The 12,397-nt window shown below is 49.8% G+C and overlaps 2 protein-coding genes across 3 annotated transcripts in view; both read left to right on the top strand.

The window, feature by feature from the left end:
• The window catches only part of HOXA3 (homeobox A3), a 45,946-nt gene that overhangs the window by 15,728 nt on the left and 17,821 nt on the right, over positions 1-12,397 (top strand). For both annotated transcript variants that reach the window (XM_086742568.1, XM_086742567.1), the window contains one exon: positions 11,073-11,263. The gene's annotated coding sequence lies outside the window, so the exon portion shown is untranslated. The remainder of the gene's footprint in view (positions 1-11,072; positions 11,264-12,397) is intronic.
• HOXA4 (homeobox A4) lies at positions 7,214-9,992 on the top strand. The gene is made up of 2 exons (XM_086742575.1): positions 7,214-7,835; positions 8,383-9,992. The coding sequence occupies exons 1-2, from the start codon at positions 7,247-7,249 to the stop codon at positions 8,709-8,711; spliced, it is 918 nt and encodes a 305-aa protein (XP_086598701.1). The 5' UTR covers positions 7,214-7,246; the 3' UTR covers positions 8,712-9,992.

The raw sequence follows: 12,397 nt of genomic DNA, 5'->3' as shown, positions 1-12,397 counted from the left end.
TTACAGCTCTGCAGCCTTGCCTGAGCCCTGCAAACGCCCTAATTGCAGAATATTGCGGGGAAATTATTATTCTGCCATTTCCTTACATTTAATAAGTGTGTATCTCTGGAAGGGTGACAACGGAGGGGTTTGCAATCTGCTCCATGGGAAATTGAACGGAACAGATCATGAGGGGCGGATCGGGAGGTTTCGATTTCAAACCCTGGATACTGGAGCAATGCCTTCTCCCTCCCCGCAAATACAGATTTAACGCACTAAAGGCAGACACAAGTAAATCTCCTAAGCAAGTTAAGACATCACTTTGCTTCCTTAGCTCTTTCTCTTCTCTACCCTTAAAATCTCCCCAATTTGTTGCTAGAGTTGCTAGCCGGAGCACAAAAATGCAGCTCCCACAGCCGCCTGGTCATCTTTGAAAGCATTATCCCTTTCAAATCAAAGCATCTCTGGAAGGCAAATACTCATGGACCATCGCAGTCACATGTTCCTGTAGCCACACGCACAAACAATATAAAATTTGACATAGAGAGCGTGTACAATCTGCAAGGATTTCGCCTCATAGCACGCATAAGGAATCTTTCCCGTATCCCCTCCCTCAAAAATATGTCTTTTCAATAATAATATTTGCTATGAAGGTTATTGGGTAATTATTGCAATTTTGTGGAACAGTCCTTGCTTGAGGTGAAGTCTGTCTCTGGATAACAAATGGCAGCCCGTGCAGTTCACTGCCAGGTTAAGTAAATGCAGAAAAGATAAATCTGCACACCCTAGGAATCACCAGCAGAGCTCGCTTTAGACCAAGTTCACAGTCAACTCGTTTGCCTAGACAGGGCTTCGCAAACAATTAGAGATGTTTCTTTATGTTTAAATCAAGGAGAAATGACTACGACCCTGGCAGCAGAGAGCTGCAGCTTCCCGCCCCCCTCCCCCCCGCCCCAATGCTCGTCGCTACATTCCTTCCAAACCTCACGCCCAGAACTTACCCAGCATTTCACCTGCAATTGTAACCACATAGCGCCTTTGAGTAACAGGCTTCCCTCCAGTGCTGCCGAAAGGCTGTGCGAACTGAATTAACAGCGCTTTACAATGCTGCGAGATTAAAGAAAGGAAGAAAAAAAAAAAACGCAGCAATTAAAAATGCAAAACTATCCGCTTTCTCAACAGCAAGAAGAATGAAAACAAACAAATAATAATAATAATTAAAAAAAAACGAACAACAACAACAAAAAGCTTTTAGAAAGCTGGGGGAAATGGGAGAACTATTGAAACAAACAGTGCGAGTCTCTTACTCCTAAAAGAAGCTGCATAGCTTTTGTATATCTTTGTGGTTAAGGGCGTTACAACTGCAGGTCAAAAAGTTGAGGGTCAAAAGTTTACGTTTTGCACCACTCTTAGTCATTCGCCCAGACAGAGTTTGATGTCAATGTTATAGCCGAGATCTTGACTATCAGCACAAAAGATAAAATAGCTTTGAGTTACGTGTGTATCACAGTATGGACTCCAGGTGAACCCTACTGGCTGAATGACTTCAATTACCGAGGAAAGGATAGAAAATTCCGCTTTTCAAAAGTAATACACGTTGTATTTCATCTTGAATTATCGGCTGCATTTGCGTCTGAATATCTCGGGTTCAGCCGCGGCAGGTAAACACGCGTGTTACCCCCACGGCAGCCGCTGGTGCAGCCTCCTCCTCCGAGAGTCAGGTAGCAAAATGTTTCCCCCTTGTTTATGATATAATAACCTGCTTTAAGAGGTTTAATGTTAAGCCCTCTCACTCCGCAAAATGGCAGGGAGATAAGATAGGAGCGAAGCTATTAACGCGCGTATCGATCCCAGCCGCGCCTTTGTTTTTGCTCTAATTTCTGCAGCCGCCGCTAAACTGTGCTTAAACAGGACATGCCGGCGATAATCAGGGTGATATGTTTGGTTCGAAGGAGCCGGTGGAAATCGCGGAACGGTGGGGCCGTGGCGCGCTACCAATGGATAAAATGTTGCGGAGAAGTGGCCGTGATTTGGAGGGATTCTGAATTACCCGAGGCGACGGTTCCCAGAGAAATGGGGAGCAGGGAGGGTTGTTTTCCCTCCTTACATCCCCCCACCATTTTCCTCCCACCTCCCATTCCAAATAAAAAGTTTAGTAGAATTTCTTTGCGCAGAGACTTATTCCCACATTGCTGGGATATTTTGTTGTTGTTGTTCGTCGACGTTGAGGCTTTAGCTCCTCGGTTAGGCGTGACTGTAGAGAGACCTGGCCAGCATCGCAGAGGGAATTTAATTACTGGGGGAGATCACAGCAAACCGGGTTCAACCCGAAAAGATGAGGACGAGGGGTGGCTGGATAGAGGGAAATGATATTCCCAAATATTCATAAGTGGATAGGAAAGGTATGGAGGAGGGGGCAGGGTGGCGAGGAAGCCCGAGGAAGAGGGCACCTCACCCCAGCTCGTGCATTGCTGCCTGGCCACCCCCACGACAGAAGCCTACCCTAGCCTCTCCGCAGCCGGTACGCGCGACTTATTTGCCAGGGCCACAGCTGGATCGTGGCAGTCGAGCGATTTCTTGGGAACAAATACACCGGGGGTTAGGTTTCAGGTTAGCCGAAGTGATTATTGGCCATTTTTTTTTTTTTTTCCTAAAGTACCTACTGTAGCCTGAGAAGCCCAGAGTGCGGGTGTTTGCTGGGCGTGCGGACAGTGCTCGCAAGTTGCTGCTGTTGCTCCCTTGTAGCCGGCCCGGGCACCGCATGTTTTGGGGAGCCTGCCCTGGCTGGAGATAGTGTATAACCTTTCACATCCAGAGTATTTATTTGGTGTAAGAGTGAAGCCAGATAACAAGCTAAAAACCGTAGCCAAATATCTGTTTTCTTAGAGAATAGCAGGCGGATTGTTTCCAAGAATAACAATGCGTCTTTGATATACCCAGAACGAAAGCTGTTACTATAACGGGCTTACTCGATAGTAGATGACCGAAACCCATTTGCTTTCCCACCAAAACAATTAGTGACTCGAATTCCACATTTTCAATCTGGTTTAGAATAAAAATATAAAAGATAATATTTTCAAATACATGGAAACTGCGACCTCAATCAATATTGACTGCTCTGAATTGTTGTTTAAATTATTCCTTAACAAAAACAAACAAACAAACAAACAAACAAAACCAAAATAGGCAACAACCTGGAGCAGAACAGTGAATAATTTGAGACGAACTCTTTCCGTCCTTTCACTCTCTGCGTTCAGCACACTGCTCTCTGGCGTGGAAGGTCTGCTCAAAAGACCATTCATTCAAAATCCGGGCACAAGTCACATTTTACGTGGGTTTATTTAACCGCGCCAGGACCGAGCCAGCAAATCCCGCCAACCGCCCCGTTGTTCACAAGAGCCCCGGTGCCGTAGAAATCACTGCTTTTACCGAATACTGAACTTGGGACAAAACTGCCAGCATTGCCCCGGCAGCGAGCGTGGGGAAGGAGCGCGCCCGGCCTCCGAGGCAGGAGCTGCTGTATCATTCACAGGAACAAAGGAGGGAATACAGTCGATAAATTCCATAACGTTTACATTTTTCCCGCGATTTTTTTTTTCCTTAATTTTCCCTTAGAAGTAGTGACCTGGGCAAAGCACCCTGCTATCTAAAAAGACACTGTTATAGACCTTTTAGAAAAACTAAGTCCAAGGCCGAGGTGAACTTCAGGTCACCGCGTCTAACAAATATGAAAATGTCGCCTGGTGAAGGGCACGCCTTGTTATTTAACAAAGACTGTCAATGTGTAAGATTAATAAGAAACAAAATGCACACGGTGTCACTTTTCGGTCACTTTGAAACTTGGGACAGCCTCGCATTCAAGAGGGGAAAGCTGGGGCTAAATATATTCAAAATGGTTCAAATCAAATTCAAACCAGGCTGCTAGTGCGATTCTTCCTCCTCCTACCGCTCGCGGTGGAGGACGCCCGGGCACAGCGAAAGGTTGACTTGAATGATTATTATTATCGTTATTATTATTATTACTACTACTATTACTATTCTTGCTGTTATTATTGTTTTCTCTCTCGGGGTAATTATGTTTTAGCCGTGCGTGTGGAGATAGCAGGAGTGCTTGTCCGTTTCACAAGAAAAAGGGGATCCACCCCTTGTTCCCCTCTTTGGGTATGTATGAGGTCGGCTCTTCTGGGTGCATGGAAATTAACTCTCCCCTCTCAACTTGATTCCAGTGAGGTCCCCATCTCCTCCTCCGCCAGGAAACTCTGGCTCCTTTATTAACTGATTAAAGTCTCCTCCAGCAGTGAAATCGAGCCTTTAGTCCTTCCGGAAAAATAAGGGAGTCGGTCTATTCTGGCCTATTTTCCTCTGCTCTTCTTTCTTTGACAGTTTGGGATGATGCTATAAGTTTGTGAAAGGGAAGTACCGCGGGAGGGGGGAGGGGAGAAAAAAAAAAAAAAGGTTTCTGAGATTGTTTATTACAGCCATAAATCTTGCAGTAAAATGTCGAAATGGCCGTGTGCAAGATAACACTTGGTGGTCTTGGCTGGGTTCTTGTTTATGATAACAAAACCACAAAGACATGGAACAGGCCTTTTGGAGGTCCTGCCTCAGCACATCTTCGCAGACTAATAGAACCACACGAAAAAAACAGACTTCAGCTGGGCAGCCCAGGTCACCTTGCAGATTTACAGTCGTACACAAAATTGCGTCCTTCTTTCTGTAACCGAGAGCCAGAGCCCCGCGGTAGAAAGAGGGGCAGTGAAAGAAGTATATTTGGAGATCTAATCACGGTAAAAAATAGGAAACAGAGCCTGCTCGGCTCTCCCAACCGTCTCGTCTCCAAACCGAGACACCGCTTTTCGTTGTGTTTTACCGGGACTCGGGAGCACGGCAGTCTGGAGCACTGCTCCGGCCACCGTGCCTCAGGACTTACGCTGAGGACAATATTTACCATAACCCGGTGTAATTGGCCTGGTACTGGCCGGCAGGTATTTCTACGTCCGTGTTTGTATGTGTGCATGCGTCTCTTTACACCGGGAAAATGCTCTCTGCTCGTAGTGGGCTTCGGCAATCCCTTATATTTCCACAGCCATGTAGGTGGGAGCTTTATTCTTTTACAACACGGGTTGATGTTGTTTTCGGAGGTGAGTGGGGCAGGGAGGGAGTTTGTTGTGGTGATTTTTTTTTTTAATACAAATAAACCAATCTCCCCTTTCCTGTCAAAAGTGTGTTGTTGAACAGCTGCGGCTGTCTCGGTGTGCGTGTGTGTAACCGCATTTCCTCTCCATGCAGAGCAAATAGAGAAACTTATCTATTACCCCAGTTAAAGGGTTCCATAGATGTCCTGTTGGAAATGAGTAAGTAAATGTGTTTTAACTCTCTTTACAAATTAGACATTCGATAGGAGGAGGAAATGAGTGATTGTTTAGATAAGTACCCCAGTAAACCCAAGTGCTGGAAATGTTCTAACACATTACAAGCCGCCTGCAATCTGCGTGCCTGCGTGTGTGTGTATAAAATATAAATCGATACGATGTGTGTCTTGTTAGGTAGAAAATATATTCAAATAGAATTTTATTGCGTGTATCCATTATCTACAAAACTGCAAAAGACAATAATCTGAATTTAAAACCAGGGTAACTGTAAACGTAATATCTTTAGGAGGGCAAGATCTAAACCGTATCATATTTACGCTTGATATATTAGATGTATTTTCCCATACCAGCGGATGAGATTACCCACTCAGCAATTATATTATCGAAGGGTGCGGTAAATATTTATATGTGTTTATATACTTTCCTGAAAAGGAGGGAAAAATAAAATCCGAAATGTTCGCTCCTAACTCCGAATGTAGCAGACTAGCTGACATTCAATAAGATTCCTCCCCCCCCCCCCCCTAGAATAAGAGTATAATTAGTTTAACCATCAAATTTCAATTACCTAAGGTCAGGGCGGTTGCCTCTTTTCCCTCTGAGCTGCAAATATCGTTAACAGTCTCCGTTTGAGCAAGGCAGAAGTGCCCGAGTGCCTCTCCCTCCTACGCCAGGGTTTTTGCGTGTTACTTCTGCGAAGGCGCTAGTGATTTCTCGCGGAGATTAAAAATAGAGAAATAAACCCAAGGTGAGGCGTACCAAAAAGACGGACTTAAATTCGTAGTTTGGAAACTGCTCCTCCTCGGGGAGGGATGCTCGGAGCGAGCACTGCGACCGCTGGTGGGAAGCGTTTGATCCCTCCATGCCCTCCTTCCCGCATCTCCCTTCCCTCTTTCCTCCTCCCCGTTATTTTCAGGCTGGCTACAGTCCTCGCACCCCACAAGCCACTCGAGGACTCTCCTCGGCCTCCCCCGCCCACCCTCTTCAGAACTTTTGCATCTTTTCCTTCAGTTAGCGCGGCTTCAAAAGCGCAAAGGGCCGAGCCCCAGAATTACCGGCGGTTCGGAGCTGGAGGGGGGGGGGGAGCAGACCCCGGTGGTCGCTGCCTCCCCTCTGCCTGAGGGCAAGCTCGGACTCCTGGCCTTTGGAGATGGGCTCGTTTAAAAGGGTTGTGCAACGCCTTGTGCAACGCCTGCCTCCCTCCCATTCCGCGCAGCTGGGCTGCACCCCGCTTCAACCGCTCCTCCTGTGGGGGAACGGAGAAACAAAAAGCGCTGGGTGTGGAGGGAAAAGACTGTCAGAGGGGATTCGTTTTGACACCGCGACTACCGGACGCAGCCCGGGACAGCGGGCGGGAGGAGCTGGGGATGCTGGTGAGGACCGGACGAGGGGCGCGGGCAGCCTCCGACGGGGAGGAGGAGGAGGAGGAAGAAGAGGAGGAGGCAGCGGCCCCCGGGGAGCAGCCCCCGCGGTGGTTCCGCGGACGCGCAGCTGCCCCACGGCCGCTCGCCCTCTTTCCATTTCCTGATCCGGGGTCCGCGGCCCCGCGCGGTAATTGGCGCTGGAGGTCAGGTGGTGACGGGGCGTGCGGGGGGGGGGGGAGTGCGGGGGTGTGCGGGTGGGGGGATGTGTGTGTGTGCGCGCGCGGGGTGTGTAGTGTGTGTGTTGTAGGCGCTCCGGGGGTGGGAAGAGAGGAAGGGAGGGGAGCGCGGCAGGGAAGGGCGGGGGGGCGGGGGTGGAAGCTGGAGGCCCAAACTTTGGCAGCGGCGAGCACTTGACAGCAGCGGGAGGGGGAGAGGGAGGGAGGAGAAGGGGGGGGGGGGGAAGGGGAGGGGCCTCGCCGAGCCCAGAAAAACGACAACGCGAGAAAAATTAGTATTTTTGCACTTCACAAATTAATGACCATGAGTTCGTTTTTGATAAACTCCAACTACATCGAGCCCAAATTCCCTCCCTGCGAGGAGTACACGCAGCACGGCGGCAGTGCTGGCAGCTCCGCCGGCTACCACTCGCACCACCCGCACCACCCGCACGCCCCGCCGCCGCCTCCGCCGCCTCCGCCGCCGCCGCACCTGCACGCCGCACACCCGGGCCCGGCTCTACCCGAGTACTTCCCGCGACCCCGCCGGGAACCGGGCTACCAGGCACCGGCGGCTCCGCCGGGGCCGCCTCCCGAGGCTCTTTACCCCGCGCAGGCACCCTCCTACCCTCAGGCTCCCTACAGCTACAGCAGCGCCGGTAGCGGGGCCCCGGGCCCCGAGCAGCCGCCCCCGGGAGCCTCGCCGCCGCCGCCCGCCAAGGGCCAACCTGGTCCGGCCCAGCCCCTGCTCCCCGGCCATGCCCTCCAGCGCCGCTGCGAAGCGGCTCCCGCCGCTGGGACCGGTACCGGGCCCGGTTGCCCTCTGCTACCGGACAAGAACCTGCCCGGGCTGAAGGGGAAGGAGCCGGTGGTCTACCCCTGGATGAAGAAGATCCATGTGAGCACGGGTGAGTTGCCCTTGCCGGGGTGCGGGGGTTGCGGGGTGGGGGGGGGGGAAGCGGGGGAAGGTGGGGATGTTGGAGGAGGGAAGAGGGGGAGGGTGCTCCCGGGGCCGGGACGGGTCGTTGCGTGTGTGGCTTCTTTTTTTGTATGTTTTTTTTTTCCTTCCTTCTTCCTCCGCGTTTCCTAATAATAATTAAAAAAAAAAAAGTGAGAAACCTTTTGTATCCGGGGTCTTTTATCAAAAGATTTACGAGACGCCAAACTGTTAGGGCAGTAATTATAGCCCCCATAAATTTAATTGCCCTGCAGTGGCTCTGGGCCATGTGTCTTTGAAGCTTTTCTTCTAACCCAAATGCCCATCACCATTTTTTATTGCTCCTCGATTCCTTGATTGTCCCCGCTGTCGATAGGCTGCGAAACAATTTTTTTTTTTTCTTGCCGTTTATGTATCTTATGTGAACCCGGTGTCAAGTTATTATATAATGATGATGTTCCATCCCTTCTCCCCCCGCTTCTTTCCCCTCTGCGTGTGTGTGTGTGTGCACGTCCCAGTCAACCCCAATTACAACGGAGGGGAGCCCAAGAGGTCTCGCACTGCCTACACCAGACAGCAGGTCCTGGAGCTGGAGAAGGAATTCCACTTCAACCGGTACCTGACCAGGAGGCGACGCATCGAGATCGCTCACACCCTCTGCCTCTCCGAGCGCCAGGTCAAGATCTGGTTCCAAAACAGACGCATGAAGTGGAAGAAAGACCATAAACTGCCGAACACAAAGATGCGCTCTTCAAACCAGTCCGCGCTGAGCCAGCAGTCCAAAGCACAGACACAGGGCCACCCCCATCCGCTCGATGGGGCTACACCCAACGCAGCCGCGCTATAAACACGGTGGTTTTTTTTGTTTTGTTTTGTTTTTAAATATATATATATATTTACCTATCTACTGGGGTTTTCCAGCTGCCCTGTGGTGGAGGCTGGCCGTTTGGACCAAACAACCGTGTAAAACAAAACAGGACCAGGACAGGAAGACGAGACGTGCCCAAGAACGGGCACATGTTTAAACCAAAACCCGGACGATTGTCTACATTGTATATAGATAATGGTTCCATGCCCATCATTTTTTTTCTATTTATGGAAACACTCTCTTGTCCTCGGTGTAAGAGGGGGCTGGACGTTGTCACAGACGAATTCTCTGTACCTAAGACGGACTGTTTTATTCTTTTTTTTTTCTTTTCTTTTTCTTTTTTTTTTTTTTTCCTAGAGAGAACACTGAAAATAAAAGACGGTTACAACGAAGCAAAGACCTCGTGAGACACTTGTGTAAGGCATTGACTTGAATAGGTCTATTTAGTGGTGTGTTCGTGGATTCCCGTGTGTGTGTGGGTGAGGTGCACACGCACCAACACGGGAGAGAGAACGAACACGTCCATGGGAGGTTAAAGACTTAGAAAAAATGTCCCCTTCCGTTGTCTAAAGGAAAACGTTTTATGTATCAAAGGTAACTTAACTGGTTTTAAGTGTAGCCGTGGCAGTAGCTGTGATCTATTAGTTTTTCTCCACATTCCCTCTCGCATTTATTTAAAGAAATATTGCTATAAAGGCTGTTGCTGTCTTCATATTTGGCACCGTCTAAATCGTTTGGGTCCATGTACAATGTGTGGATTTTTGGTGTGATGTATAACAGTGCCAGATACCGGTAATAAAGATTATTCTGTACAAAAAAAAATTAAATGCTTCAAACACAAGTCCACTCGGTACTGTTTCGTCCACCTCGTGCCTGTCTGGTGTTTGGCACCAGGAATGGCAAACGATGCTTTAACACTTTGTTTTAACTCGGATTCATCTTGTCAATAAGGTAACAGTTGCTTTAAATATAGTGAAAAACGTCCTGACTCCTAACTGCCTATCTGGGGAAAAAGAAAAAAAAAAAAGAAAAAAAAAAAAAAAGGAGTGCTGTAGGACTAGGAAAGGTCGTACTTCACTGTGTAGGTGAGCGGAGCTTTCTTTGGCAGACGTGTGGCAGAATCAGCCCTGCTCTTCGTCCCCGTCCCTGAGACTGTTCTCAGCTGTGTTACAGAGAAACCGTGCTTCTGCTGGGAGCCAGTAAGCTCCCCTGATGGGTTTTGCTGGAGGAGAGGTCACACATACTCCCCATGATAACACTTAATATTTAGCCATCCGTGATTTATTCGTTCATTTTTTCCCTATTACGATTTCTCTAGCACTTTTGAAGGGGAGTACATGGGCAGTAGCCTAAAGTGTTTCTAAGCTGCCTTTTCTGTTTCTGTTTCCTTTTATTTTCTTTTTAAGACTATTTCAAAATGTGTTGAGAAAGCCTCAGCAGAAACATGCATTTGGGTACAATTCAAGAGTTTTATTTGACTGAGGTTGTTGAAACTACTTTGGCAAAATGGGGTACAAGCAATTCCAGCTCTGGCTGTGCATCTTGCTGCTTCCAGGCAGCTAAGGAGCATGGGTGAAACGGAGCTGCTGATGAGGAACCTTGTTTGGGGCTTCCACAACAGCAAGTAGCACCAAGTCGGCTAGGAAAAGCCATGGGAAGGAACTAAAGTGCTAGCAAATTTCCCAGGCAAGGCCTGAAGGCCAAGGCTTGTTTACTCCCCCGAGTTAATCCAAGAGGGATTTTTGGAATTAGTGCTTCTCTTTGTGTGAGCGAGGCCACCAGGACTGGGTACACCATCACCCCCTGGGAGAGGCAGCACCAGGCCTCAACAGTATCCCTGCCTGGCCAAGGGACATGCACCACCCCCGAGTAAAATGTAAAGTGCCACTGACAGGGCACAGCCAGCACCAGGGAGGTGGCAGCTGTGAACACCCACAGCAAACACTTCTGCCTCCAAACCTGACCAAGGAGCAGGCCTGGAAAGCGGGCTTCCACTCATGCATTGCTGTTTACTAAATCCTGAATTTCCATCTGCCTCCTTATAAAGGGAGAAAAATATAACTAAAAGTGCAGTAACTGGGATTTGCAAGTGTGTAACTCTACGTTTTGTTTACTGCTTGAGAATCCCTCAACAAATTTAGAGCCAAAATTAGCACAACCGAGCAAAATTCCAGCTGAAACGTATTAACTGGCCACGCAGGATTTCTTTAGTGTGCAGCGTATGCGTATAAACCTGGTTTGCACCCATTGTAAAGAGAAATGAAATCGCGCTGCAAATAGCAATTTTAGCGAGAATCATTAATCACCTCCTACAATAAATACTTCTTTGTAATTCAACAGCGGTTCTGAAAGGCATTCTCTTGGAAAAGTCTGTGAAGACGCAAAGGATTTTCCTCGGGAACAAAAAAAAAAAAAAAGTGGTCATGTGTAAAGACACAGCATCTTGGCTGTCTGCTAAAAAAATGTACACTCTTGCTGGAGATTGAACCGCGGACTGCAAAATACTCCATGGCAGATTATCTTCGTTTAAGGTAAATTTTCCTTTTTCCCTCCCCTTCCCCCTCTGCCTGTGCTGGGAGCGGGATGCTGCTCCCGGGCTGGGAGCCCTCTGCTCCCCATCCAATACCGCCCATCTTTACAATAACTTCGAAAATTACATCGTCCAGCTTAAATTCTCGCATTGTGCTCCCTTTGCTAAGGCAACCGGGAGTTCACCGAGAGGACAAATTTTCTATCCCATTAATTGTTTTTTTTAGAGGAGCAGACTGACCCTTCAAACCCTTGACCTTTAAAGACAGTATTCTTTTTAATCGGGCACTTGGACCTAACTGTCTCCCCCCACCCTCCCCGCTCTCCCGGTGTCTCTCACACGCGGATTCATCTGCTCTGGCCACAAAGGCGAGCGCGGCCCAAAACGCTGGAAGTGGAAGTTTGTCAATATTTCAAAAGAAAGGCCAAATCACCCCAGAGTCAATTTGCTGGCCGCAGGGAACGCCACGCCGTTAACCCCGGGACCCACCTCCCCTCCACCCGCCAGGAAAAATGCTCCTTTTCCCCAGGTCCCCCTCCCCGCTTCCCTTGCTATACCTGGTGTTTTGTTACACAGCTCAGCTGTGACAAGTGCCTCGTGGTATTTAACAGCCAGAGCCACCCTGCGCTGGAGGGCTACCCAGTGCTGGTACTGGCTTGCCCTGACACTCCGACCCCCCCCGCCCCCACCTCCGCTAGCCCCTCGTTCCCCCACCTCTGCCACAGCCGGCCGGGGGGCTCGGCCCCGGGGGCCCCTGCACCTCACGGTCCCAAGGGGGGTGGGGGGCTCCTGGGGGTTCCAGAGCCTCAAGGTCCGGGCGGGTCGCGGTGAGGTGGGACCCCCCACCCTGGAGTCCGGGCTCCCCGCGTGGGCAGGGGAAGCTCCGCGGCCACCTCCCCTCCTGGCTCAGCCCGGGCCAGCGGACGGGCAGCGCGGACCCGCGGAGGGGAGCCCAGGGGAGGGCCTCCCCACGATGTTCCCCTGGCTATACCGGCGACACTCAGAGCTCCCCGGCCCCCGCTGCAGACAATGGGGATCTGGGTTCAATTGGCTAATTCCGTGGTGCTGAGGGCGTGCAAAACTGCCCCATCTCGCTGTACAGAGTGGGACAGACCCCCGTTACGAATGCCCACGG

This window comes from Chlamydotis macqueenii, chromosome 2, assembly GCF_036417535.1.
Source record: "Chlamydotis macqueenii isolate bChlMac1 chromosome 2, bChlMac1.mat, whole genome shotgun sequence".
In the NCBI taxonomy this organism is placed as follows: Eukaryota; Metazoa; Chordata; class Aves; order Otidiformes; family Otididae; genus Chlamydotis; species Chlamydotis macqueenii.
This window is presented reverse-complemented; position numbering and strand designations above follow the sequence as displayed.